This window comes from Charadrius vociferus, unplaced genomic scaffold (genome assembly GCF_000708025.1).
Source record: "Charadrius vociferus isolate BGI_N301 unplaced genomic scaffold, ASM70802v2 scaffold228, whole genome shotgun sequence".
Taxonomy (NCBI): domain Eukaryota; kingdom Metazoa; phylum Chordata; class Aves; order Charadriiformes; family Charadriidae; genus Charadrius; species Charadrius vociferus.
The window spans coordinates 2,237,975-2,251,153 of NW_009649864.1; the positions used below are offsets into that span (position 1 = coordinate 2,237,975).

The 13,179-nt window shown below is 40.2% G+C and overlaps 1 protein-coding gene across 1 annotated transcript in view; it reads right to left on the bottom strand.

Annotated features, from left to right (window-relative positions):
- Window positions 1-2,549: 2,549 nt before the first annotated feature.
- BEGAIN (brain-enriched guanylate kinase-associated) overlaps window positions 2,550-13,179 on the bottom strand; it is a 103,938-nt gene continuing 93,308 nt past the window's right edge. The window contains exons 5-8 of the mRNA XM_009891084.1: window positions 10,784-10,891; window positions 7,252-7,335; window positions 3,896-3,923; window positions 2,550-3,802 (exon numbers count right to left, since the gene is read on the bottom strand). Of these exons, the coding sequence (XP_009889386.1) occupies window positions 2,550-3,802; window positions 3,896-3,923; window positions 7,252-7,335; window positions 10,784-10,891 (1,473 nt within the window). The remainder of the gene's footprint in view (window positions 3,803-3,895; window positions 3,924-7,251; window positions 7,336-10,783; window positions 10,892-13,179) is intronic.

Here is a 13,179-nt window from a genome sequence, read left to right on the forward strand (position 1 = left end):
ATAGAACAGGATATTACGTAATCAGATATATAATATATAGCAGAAACTTAATTTTGTGTAATTGCCAAAATAGCAGTTTAGTGTCAAATAATGAACGATACTGTAAAAGGATTAGTCTGATACTGTGTTCCAGTTCATAAATGTCACGATTTATTGTTCCATAGCTTACATATTTTTTTAGGTGACATAACAGTTAATTTTCACTTCTTGCATACAAATCCTTGTATTCATTGACCAGACAAATTGAAGTCTTGCCTTAAAGATTGTCTAAATTTTATATACCTGAATGAGTCAACAGTGAGATTTTCTCACGTCTCTTTTCCATCTTAGTGTTTTGAAAGGGAAATAACAACTTTTTTTTTTATCTCCAAGCCTATGCACTTAAGTCAGATTCTGCCATAAGAAGCAGTTGGCCTTGGGGAACTTTATGCTATGTGGTTTTTATGGACTTCATGGAATTATTAGTGGCATGACCTGCCACTCACACTCACTGTAAGCAAGCATGGGAGCATAAAAGCACAAGGTGTATTACAGCATTTGTACTGAAATAAGCCACACTTTAGAGTTATGTTGAGCCTCACCAGCGTGTGATATTATTAGCTACCATTGTTCTTCACGGTGCTGCTACAGATCTCAGAGGTACTGTAGGGACTGGATGCCAGATCTCCAAAACAGCACAGCAAGTGCTTGCACACATCAATAACGATCAGGTTTTTATATTGTCCATGAAGAATGTGGAAGACAGGAGGAATCGTTGATGCCAAATGCATTGAATCTGTGGCCTCATGATTTAAGATACTTATGTGGCAAATGAGCAGCTCTGTATTCCTGGTTCATAGTTACTTGCCAGGTGACTGCTTTCAGAGAATCAGCAGAAAATATGTACTTTTTTTTTAAATAGGTATTTAATAGTAGGTTATTATTTTAGCTTTATAAGGAACTATTTTTGACTTCCACAGTGATCTCACTAATTACTACCATCTATTGCACTAAGGTCTTTCCCCATGCACGAGCTGGTAACAGTCTGTATTTCAAGTACAGGATACATGTTCGATCAACACAAGGTAAAAGAATCATTAAATATTTATATTGCTGTATTCTGCCTGTTACCAAGCAGCAATACTGAAGCCAGGAAGGAAGTCCACGGGATTTCCCTTTTTCTCTTTTTTGTTTTTCCCCTATTCTCCTTTTGCTCTTTTCCTTCTGCTGCTGTCCAGGTTTTATGCTCTTTGGTGGTGAAATGGCGAGAAACAGAGAACTCTATGGAGGAAATGCAAGAACGACAGGTAAAACTGCAAGTGTCCGAGCCAGGGGTGAACTTCGCATAGGCTACAGAAGGCCAGACTTTCCTTAAGTTGTAGAAAAATCTCTTTGTTAGAAATACCAAGCTACACATGAGAAAAGGGCAACTGTGGAAGGTAACAGTCCTAAAGATCTAAAAGATTGTGTTGAGTATGTGTGTAATGGGGAGGAGCTTAAGTCACAGGGTTTCAATTTGTTTTGAATTTTCTTTTCAGTGTGCGGAGCCCTGCCTAGTGGATTGAAGCCTCTGGTTTAACAGTTTGTTGTCCTTGTTTACTTTTCACAGGCTGATGAGAAGCTGTCCTTCCACAGCCAGGGGCCTCAGACTGAGACCCAGTGCTCTGGAGCTTACAGAGAAAGAGAGACTCCTTTAGAAAGCAATCTAAACCTGGAGGTTTACTCATTAACTTTTGCTGGACTGATGCCACCCAGAGCAATCCCACGTTCTGTTGTCCAGGGTATGTTTTAATGAGAGAAAAAAACCAAACAAACCACCCCAAAATATCTCCACTGGTGTCTTTTATTAAGTAATGCAAAATACAGTATTAATTATGACACTGCATGCATTTTAGACAATATAAATGCAAGCCTACAGAAAATGTGACAAAGAAACCCTCAATTACTTTTGAGGTAGTATACAAGGAAAAATAGGAAAGCAGAAACACAGTGGATTAAAAGAACAAAATATTAGTATCACTTTGTGCATACATTAGTCACTCATAAATACATTTGTATGAAATAACTTAAGATACAATTCCATTCTCGTTAAAAAATATACTTCTTCAAATTCACCGTTCTTGTTTGGTTGGTTTTTTTTTTTTTCACATGACATTTTATGGTATTTTATCAGGTGGATTTATTTTTTTATCACCGCCGTCATGATTTTACCCTTTTCCTCCAAGAGTTTAGGCACAGATGGCCTCATGCACAAAAAATAAATAAGAAACCTGCTTGAAGGGAAAAGAATTCTGCTCAAATAGCTTAGGATAGTCTAATAAATACCATTTTGTTTATAAAAATATTTCAGGTTTATAAAAGAGGGGAGGGGACGGTCTCCCACGTGGAAAGGATGTTAAGTGAAAAGTGCTGTATAACGTTTTTGAAGAGATTTTGTTTTAAACATATAGTACCATTATGAATATATATTTTATAATAATCCTGTTTCTTAGAAGCATATTATTCACTAGAAGTATCAAATGCTGTTTGCTTCCTTTTGTTTGTTGTCTTATTGCCGTTTTGGAAGATGCCTAGTTCAGAAGGGTTCCGTATAATTGTGCTTTTGTAAGGCTGTCCTTCCGACTCAAACCAGTACTCCCAGTCCGTTGAAACTGCTGCTGTTTGCTGTGAATACCCGAATGGCTTCCTTGCTCCATGGAAGACTGGTGGATTTCTGAAGCCTCCATTGAACTCTGGTTGAGGGACTCTGCTGAGCTGTTGGGGCTCACGTCCACGTATTCCCTTTTCAATACCGGGCTATTTTCGATGTTTTTGCTACTGCATAACTGGACGGTGATCCTTTCATTTTTTTGGTCTCTTGATTCTTTTGTTTTGTAAGCTGGCAATTTGTCCTGTTTACAGCTAGTGCTGATGTCAATATTCAGGCCACTGTCTGTTCTCAGGAAGCAAGAATCCACGAGTCTGCTTTGGCAGATATCGTCTCCCTCTGAGCAGCTATCTGCTTTGTAACTAGCGTAGATGGGGCTTGTTCGGCTGTCTCCCTTCTTAATAGGGCTGCTGTAGTACTGCTCTGAAAAACTGCAGGGCGACAGCCTGCCAGTGTTCCTGTAAGAGTACGCCCCAATGTCCTCCACGCTCAATTGTCTCCATCGCCCAGGCAAGTCTTCTTCTGAGAGGTGGGTGCTCCTGCACTCGTTCCTCATTTTCGGATTCGCTAAAGCCTGCTGCGGTGCTATGGCTGAGAAATGAAAAGGTTCGTTTGCATAAGGAGGCAGAGTCCTAGTAAAAGTGGGCGAGTTCTCATTGTCGTCAGCAAGCTCCATGTGCTGTGCAGGTTTGGACTTGGCAAACCTGGGACTTCCCTGATGCTCATAACCTGCAGGTGACTTTCTTTCAAACAGTTCGTCTCGGTTGCTCATGTAGATCGCTTGCTGAGAGGCTGTCAGAGTGTTGGCTTGGGCGTTCTCCTTCTCCTCGGATGTGACGCTGAAGCTGGAATAGGAGCTGGAGGTTGGCAGAGAGGTAATGTACTCCGGGAAGGCTTCGTGAGAGAAGCTGGAATGGAAACCGTCTTCTTCAACAGTGCTGTCTGTGGAGTTCTGGGACCTCAGGAACCCCACATCTTTCACTTGTGTGTCCACACTCTGCCTCCTCTCCCTCCTCCTCTCCTCCGGGCAGTAAAGGGCGGTGTCGCTGCAGTAGATGTCCGACTTGTACTGGGGCCTTTGTGCAAGTTTTCCAGCAGAGTCCTGAAAATTGAGATCCCTTGTAGATGGGCTTGACAAGTGTGAAGACAAGCTGTTTGGATCTGGCTTTTCCAGTACTTTGGCAATGACGCAAGTGGGTATGGTATCAGCGTAAGATGTGTGGCACAAGGGGACGGAAAGGCTGCACCCGTGTTTTTCCAGATGGATGCTGACTCTTTCCTGAAAGTCAGATGGCAACTGTAACACAAAGAGATGGCAAAGGGGACAGGAGAAAAAGGTGCATGTCAATACTGGTGTCTGCTTGGGCTTATACAACAGTGACAGATGGGTGCTGTTTATGACATTGTATATCTCAGTCTACACGGTTCTTTGACTAATATGATGGCCGCAATCTTTTTTGTGCATTTCTGCTCACTCTACATGGTTCTTTGACTAATATGGCCGCAATCTTTTTTGTGCATTTCTGGAAACAAACGTAATCAAATGACTTTCGTTTATTGACATTTGGAAGTCTTAATCTGCTTCCCCTCACGGAAAACAGTGTGAAATTGAAATGTTTCCTTCCAAGTTAATTCAGGTTGGATAGGACTGATGTAAAGAATGTAGTAAACAACGATCTTAAAAAGGCTGTCAGGAATTACAGCCTACAGCAACACTTTCCAGACTGTGTGCATGGGTGCAATTTGCAGCTGGAGTGTGTGAGGGGGTTCAGAGGTCTCTGCTGGGGTGAGGAAAGAGGAGGGAGAAATCAGATCTATTCTGTTCTTCTTTTGCCTTTCTTCAAGCTCGTCTTGCCTCCAACCTGGTGCCAAATTGGCTCCTGCCCTTCAGCGTGGCATTTGATAAACAATGCTGTTTGAAGAGGCAGGAAAGTTGGTTTCACTGACACTTAAAAGCAACAGTACTGGCTGTGTGACAGGAGTGTTCCTGTGCTGGGAAGAAGCAAGTCAAACCGGCTACCTTGTCCCAGCACTCGGACACTGCTTTGTCACATCCACCCTCCATATAAGCCTCAACATCCTCCCCTCTTCCAGCAGCCACTACTTGACTGCTTTTCTAGTTTCTTGCTACACTGGTAGAAATAAGAACCACGACCCGAATTTACATTATGAGTCCTGTGACAGACTAGTTAGAATTGATCAATATGTCTGTTACGCATCAGAGACCATATACTTTTGGGGGAAGTCAGGATCAGCTCTGTGGATCTGTTCCACGTGCCATTCTATCATGTGGACCAGAAGAGACTGGGAGCCCGCATTCCTCGTTGCTGCTCAAAAGCCTGGAAGGTAATGCTGACAAAGGTGTCACCAAGCAAGCTTGCCAGTCAGGTTTTATCTGCACTGTTCATTTCAGAGCTCTGTCAATGATCAGACAGTGATATGAGAGAGTGCTGCGTGATGGTTGTCTCTCAGTATTTCTTAATGGAAATCAAAAGAACTCATGTTGAGACTAAGTTTTGAGTTTGTGACTGTGATAGCTCCTTTGATAGCCATGTTGATTTACACCACTGAAGAATTTAGCCCCTGAAGGCTTGGCTGAACTCTGATTTCCTCAGCACTTTCCTTTTACAACTAGAAAACGAGTTCCTCTTTCCCACATAATCAGTGGTTACCCTTATAGCCCCAACAATCACAGTTTCTCTAGAGGAGTGGTTTGTTCTTCCCCCCACCCCATTTTAGGCAAGAGAAATGTAAGATGCCTGCCCCTTGTAATGATCTCACATTGTATAAGATATGGAGCTCCTATTTTAGCTTCACTGGGAAGTTTTTAAAATTGGTTTAATCCCCAAAACTCAATGTAATCAAACTATGGCATGTTGTGAAATGGCATTCTTGTTAATGTGGAGTAGGATGAGTGTTTTTTCAACCAACAGACCTTCCAGGATATTTTGGATTAATCATTATGTTGTTAATTATCTCATATGCCTTCCATTGGAAATAAAGAGTACGACATTGCCAATCTGCTGGCAGACAGCGATATTAGTCATAGTAAGCACAGATGCAACAAAGATTGAATAAACAGGTTGTAAAATAGAGCTGCTGTAAATTGCCACAGAAATGAGGAAAATAAATACAGTCCATTTAACGTGAAACTGCTGTATGGGGCAGCTCTTATTTTAGTATCCTGTAACACCACTGTTTGATCTATTTTATATACATTACTTAGATTATGAAATGTGTTAAGAAAAAAAACATTATTTTCTGGGCGTTGCACTGGAAACTGGAATTACTAAAATGATATTGCTGTCACATTACTATATTGTACTACAGTTTCAGCTTCTGGATAATATACAATACTTTGTCAGGCAATATTTGCATTTGTAAGGAATTTATTGGCTGTGACAGCACATTCACGCTTGCTAAATTAATAAATACTTGGACTTATGAGAGGAGACATTGCTTATTTAATCGTGTATGACAGTCTGGGAAATTGTGGGGAGATCCCACATTTGTGATAGATTTCTGCAAAAGTGAACCACTAAGTACTTTTAAGGTCCTAATTCCTGCTAACAGGTGGGGTGGTTTCAAGTGTGAGTGATGTCATGATAACTCCTGGATATGAATTGCTAAGGGAAGTAATTTACTAGCAAAAAATAACAGGACCAGGATAAGGCTTAATTTGGAAGTTCTGTCTTAGTTCCAGAAAGTCATTTCCCATTTGACAGAAGGGTCTCGCTCTATCCTTATTTACCAGGGTTGTTTAGTGCTCTGAAGCAGTCTACTGGCTTAGAAATGGTTTATACATTCCACATTCAATTTGGCATTACTCCATCACAGAATTGCACAAGAGAGACCATTGGCGGGGGGGGAGGAGGGGAGGGGCGACATTAAGTTGATGGGATTGATGAAGGGAAGGCTGTTCTCCATGACCTTCACCGAAGTGATACACATGAGGAAGGTGCTATTGCTTTGTGTAGGGCCTGCATCCCCAAAGACAGTCTTTTTCATGAAGATAATATTTGCCTCCCCTTTAAGGAGTCTGCTTCTCAGGCCTAGTTTCCTTGGAAGCAAGGATTATTAATTAAAGTTTACACCTTGGAAATCAATCATTCAGTGCTCTGGTTGCTTTAGAAAAAGATATTTGTTCTGCCAGTCCATTTTAAAATTCAGGTTTAGAAATTAGCTGGACTGGAAAATAGCTTCAGGAGGAAAATTGATTGTATCAGAATCTCTGATGCCTCTCATTTCCCTGCTCTCACCCTTTCCCCCGGCTCCCCCCTCAACGTTTTGCAGTCAAGAGGTCTCAGCGCTTTGGTTTTGCTAAAACCTTTATTTTTCATGTGATCAGCACTAGGCCCGTTCTACCCGATAGCAGAGGTTTTGGGGAAGAGAGTCCCTCCAAATTCCATCCCTAGCTGTGATTTTTGTCAGCACCTCCCTCAGCTGTACAGAATACCCACAGGTGCACAAGCCCTTCTCTTGCTTAAAAAGGTGGCGGTGGGGGTGGGGAGATGTGGAAATCAAAGCCTTAAGGGCAAACAAGCTTGGAATTGATACATGTAAAATAACCTGCTTTCCATAAAATATTTATTTCCTTGAATATTTACCAAGTTCGGTCACATTACCTCCGAAAGCTTATGTGCCCTGTCGTAATTCTTGCTGCACTGGAGCAACTGAGCAGCTAAATTGCAGTCCTTCCTATAGAGCTCCTAGAAAAACAAAAAAATAGCTTGTTTTTTAAAGTTTGCAAATAGCTTGAGGCTTTCAGCCTTTCTCCCACACCTGAGCAATCTTTTAAAAATTGACTTTGGGAAAATTTGAAGCATACTTCAACTTTTAAATACATTAAGATTCCGTGTTTCTCACACGGTCCCGAGATATTTGCCCTTTTGCTCCGTGAGGGCTGATAAAATTACTAAAAAGAAAATGTTGAGAACTGTTACTACAGAACAGTAATCTGCATTTCAAAAGATGCATACTTACCGTTAGGAACTGGACTTTGTACTGTTAAAATGTATGACTCTACGACGGCTAAAATAAACATGATCTTTTAAGCAAAAAGAAAATTTAAGAACAGACAATTTTTACTATTATCCAGATCAACACTAAGATACTACTTTAGAAAATGCTTAAATAATCTTATGAGACTGTGGGAGAAATTCATTGCAGAAATATACATTGTATTGTTTTTGAAAAAAGTGGCCTATGTTTCTTTATGAAACTTTCTTGCTGGTTTCTGTCTCCTTTCATATCTTGCAGAATGCAGCTATACAAATATATTAAATCTCACTGCAAATATTTGATGCTGCAGAACAGGTTATTTTTACTGGGTAAGAAATTACCATGAGAATTCCACACAGGGAAAAAGGAATTTAACCAAGCCGCTTATACTATTTTTGTTTCGAATGGCTCCCACAGCCTATTTAATGGGAAAAATCAGTACACAGGTTTGCCCTTCATCTAAATTTAATTTAGCCCACATGGCTGTAACTGTATCCTTTAACCAGTCTCTTTGGGTCCTTGGAGGTAAGAGTTGTATGTTGCTTCTCCTGATCTAGTTGCCACTAAACCCAAAGTTGGCTTCAGAAATTTTCTTTATAGATGTGCCTAGATGAGATAGACAAAGCATAAAGGTACTACGGATGCCAGGCTGTGTTAATCTGTAAAAATTAGAAAATGTTTATAGAGAAAAGGTGTTGAATACTGAAATGTTATAATTTTATTGCATGAAGATTTTTACTGTTCCACTTGTTCTTTTAAAAACCGATACAGAAATTTTCTGTGAAAAGGAAAGGTAGAAATTCCCTGTTTTGAAATACCATTTTAAAGGTATCCTTTAGTAACAGGTGTAACATGATGTTCCTGGGAGTCTGTGAGGCATGGGGGGAGTAAATGTATTTTTCTTATGATCATTAGTTCATTATATCTACATATTCGGGGGCCTTTAGATACCTCTGGTTTGTAAGTTTTTTATACTTGCCACTTCTGCCTTAAATGTCCTGGGGAAATACATTAATTTATGTAGGTCTTAAATTTTATATCAGTACAAACTATTTTTACTCCTGAAAACAGATGCAAACAGTAGGAATCTAAAAATTCAATTTAGAAGCAAAATCTGTTGCATGTGATCCTGACATGTTACATGCACAGTAAACACATAATATATTGCTGCACAAAGTACGGTGCAAACCAGTACTCCAAGTCCCGGATGGCATTACTAGTAGGCACAGAAAAATGAAATCATTCCAAAATCTAATCCTTTCTTCAAAAGCTGTGAGGCTCTGTTTCTGTGAAGCGGTTGTCATGGAGAGTACAAAAAGCACTTCTGACACTTTATTTTTAGCAGCTTCGAAAATTACTACTGAAAAATTACATGCAAGTTGAATGTGCCACGTGTGCTTTGTCTTCAACATGCTGGGACATGCCCTGCGACTGGAGGGACTTTCTGTCCTTTAATGTTTCTCGGAATGGAAACTGGCAACTAGAACAGTAATCAGCAATTAATGCCAAAAGTGTTTTCCATGTTTTTCCAACAAAAGTGTAATTTTACATGTCTGTCAGAAGAATAAGGGGAAATATAATCAAAGGAAGAAATATTGGCAAGACAAAAACATGTTCTCCCCATGTAGGTTTCTTCAGTTTAACACTGCCTCTACTTATTAGGTATAATATTAATCGTTTGTTTCACAGTTCTTTACTTCAAAATTTGAAAATCAAGCTTTACTTTTATTAGTGATGCTACATAACTAAGGGCAGGATTTTGTCTGTGAGTTGACCTCAAGTATGAAGAAGTGTTGCTGTTATGCGAGGCTTCTGGACCATGCTCTAATGTTCAGAGTAGTTCAAAATAATTCTTGGAAGAAGAGTATTCGTTACTCCAGACAAGGCTAAGCTACCTTTTAAAAACTATGACTATTGAAAACACTTCTTCAAATGTAGGCTCAAACCTGACTTCATGAAGTAGTGTAAATGCATGAATACTTCCTGGGAGAGTTTTACAATTCCCTCCCCTCTATTTTAAAACTGAAATAACTCCACTGATTTCAGCTGAATTAGTCTGGCTGTATACCTGTGCTTCTAACACCTAAATGTTGCCCATTGCATTTACCATTTTCCATTAGTTACAGATATTAGAGTTATGAAGTAACTGTTGTTTCCGCACATTTTCAATAAAAGCAAAGGGTCAAACTGTGAACTCTTTGTTTCCGTTGGAAAGCTGTTAATTGCATAGGAACGACTGACATCAACAGGCATGTTAATGGGATCAAATGCTCCCTACTATGATTAAGAGTTCATATGAAATATGGGAAGATTGAATGCAAGATGCTGAAAAATAAGTGCTAAGAGAAACATGTCTTCTGTAGATGAATTTTTTATTAAGTGTCTAAGGAATGGCACAATAATGAACTAAATGCCTGCAATCTCCCTTTCTCTGCTGTCTTTTGAGGTTTGTCTCTGGAAGGTTCTCATGAGCTTGGTTGCCAGCTGCAGTACACATGCCAGTTTTCAGCAGCGTTTAGTGACATGCAGGGTGACAATCGCCAGAGAAGTTCCCTGTTTCGTGCCACACAGAGACAGGTAAATTGTTACACATGAACCACAGCTGGGGAAAACCTGGCTCCCGCTCCCTGCAATGGTCTGACCACCAGGTTGGGTCAATCCTACCTTCTGCTAGCAGACTTCCCTTGTGCTGGGCACCCCATGTCGGTGAGCAAAGACTGAAGGACCAGAGGGACTGCAGGAAACGTAGTGCTCTACACTGTGCCTAAAATCCTTACGATGAATCCTCCATCCACATATGTGTTCACATAATAACTCTGATCATGCGCTTCCACCAGTTTGCTGTACTAGACTGAAACCCATGGCAAAATCAATGCGGGAATATTGCCATTTCTCAGATATATTTTTTTTTTCTCATCAGTTTTAGGTTAGACATAAGGAGAAAAGTATCAACGAAAAATCTCACGCCAACCCCATAGCTTAAGGAGAGCTGAATTTACAGAATGTTGGGAACACCACATATGAATTTTAACTGTCGAGGTGACAGGTTACATTTTATGTAAACAATAAGAGATTATTCTATAATTCCAAGGGCAGTACATGGCATAATTTGTTTCTGAATATAATCTCAAGACGTATCCAAAATTAAATACTTACATTGTCTTCTGACAACTTATCTATTGTCACCTTGGCCTCTATTAAGTGATTATTGAGTGCAATTATTTCGTGGCTCAAAGCCCGTTTTTCCTCTTCATAATGTTGACCCTGTGTAGAAAATGGAGTAGTCAGTATTTTTGCTACTGTCAGAATATTTCAAAAAAAGGCCCAAAGGTTGATGTCATTCTCAAATCCAGGGAAAAACATAACAGACCAATAATATTTTTTTTTCTATTTTTTTTTCTTTTTTTTTTTTTCTTTTTTTTCTGTTTTCACGCAGCAGATGAGGCAATGTGCTTTGGAAGTATGGAGGTCAAATTGAGCTCACAATTAGGAACCTTCACAAAAGGCTGTAGCTAGCCTGTGCAAGGGCATTCGATTGAGCACCAGCTATTCCTTCTCGGTCACAAGGCAGGGCTTCTAACCTGGAAGGGGCTTGGGCTGCTCTTGGCTTTTCCTACAAGAACGTTTCATCAATGCCATTAGCTCCCATTCTCATCAGGGAGGAAGAACAATATTTAAAAAGGAAAGTAGCTGTGTTTGAGCCAATTTCTTTTTAGCTGTTGACCGCGCTGGCAGCTTTAAAAGCCCTGAATGAGGTTGTTCCTTTCTCAAGAAGAATGTTTGCCTGATTGCAGGGTTAACACTCATTAGCAGAATGTGACCCACTGTGGGATAACAGGAAAATAGTCTGATTCAAGTTCTTGCTGCCCACTAATTTAATCTTGTTACCAGTAGGCTGTAACTCTTTATTATAAATGCAAAGAAATCAGCGGGAAAAGTAAAGTGCCACTGGCCTTTCCCATACTGTGTCCCATTTTCATATTGCAGTGTTTATTGCACCACCTCATATATCAAAAATTATTTTGTAGCAGTCTTTTATAACTCTGCCTCCAGCCTTGTGTTAGCATTAAAAAGTATGGTAGCTTCTGAATGCTTTGGCTGAGATCAAGGCATCTTTCTTGCCCTCAGAGCTGTACAAGACCACGATAACAAGAAAGTTTGCCAATTATCTGGAGGGATCTTTTAGATAGTGGCGTTGCAATAAGGACAGAAAGTAGGATAAACTTTCATGTACACCCATTTTGTTTTGCGAACTCAATCCAGCAACAAATTCACTATCTCACTTCCCATTCTAAAATTGTTAGAGTAATTTGTGAAGGACTTTCTCCAGCAGGTTGATTGTATTAGCTACTGAAATTTCCCAAATGCCATATTACCAGGGTCACACAAAAATCTTCCATCAACCCACAGCCGGCATTGTCAGCTAATTGACAGCAATGGGAGTTGTGTGTTTTGAAGTCCGAATGAATATCAAGGTTAATTACGCAGCTGTGAAGCACCGTGCTATATTAAAGAAGGGTGATTAAATTGGAAGCCGCAAATCTCATCCTAAGTTTCTATTTAAAGAAAAACACCTTCTCAAATGGTCTCAGTAAACCCATGGTTTGCTGTAAACAGCACAGATATGACTGAATTCTCTTTGTGAAGGTCTGGACTGGCCTGTTTTAATGTCAGCTTTTCTATGGACCATCTCTTCCCCGCTCTTGCAAGACCTCTGTCCTGACAGCCCAGATGTGCCAGGAGGCCAGCTCAGGCTTGACACCTCTCCTCTCTTCCTTCACATTGACCGGGTGCTCCCGCGAGCTGCCTGGGGACTATATCATGGAAAGCCAAAGCATAGCTTTGAGAGCTTGCGAGAGCTGCAACCTCGCTGATTTTAACAAGACACGGGATCTTTTTAATCAGGTGGATTGACATGGTTTTATATGAGGCCTTTAACCCTCATTGATTTTATTGTGAACTAAACAACTAGGCCTGGACATCTGGGCACCTCTAGAAAACTGTCTCCTTTGAGAGTATGACTGAAGATTACATTTTCAAAGGTATTTAGCTGCGTAATGAGGTAGACAAGTGCTATATTGGCGTCTCCAATGAGCTGAGTGCCTGGGAAAAATGTGTCCCCTCGATTTTCCAAGTGATTTCATGCTTTTGAAGGATCCAGGTCCACTGAGTACAGACTTAATCTTCCAAATAACCATTTGTATTGAAGATTTTATTAATCCTTGTATGACAAGTTGTCATCAAGGCCAGGGCAGCTGATTTGTAGGACCCCCCTTTGCTCTAAGTCTCTTTGATTTCAATGAGTGGTGCTCTTGCCTAACCAAATTGAACTTGACTCTATATTTTACAGTTCAGGAAAGACCATCTGATCAAGGATTTATAGTCTTCAGCACAGAGAGGAACTCATAAAAGGGCAGCAGATTCAGGCTTTGGAAGCAGTACTTTCCATTGCATTGAGTAATGCTGAATCTGACTGAGTTATGGTTTCATTTTATTTCAGTTATGATAACTTTTGGGCTGATGTTTTCCAGACTTTGTATCTGACCAAGTGT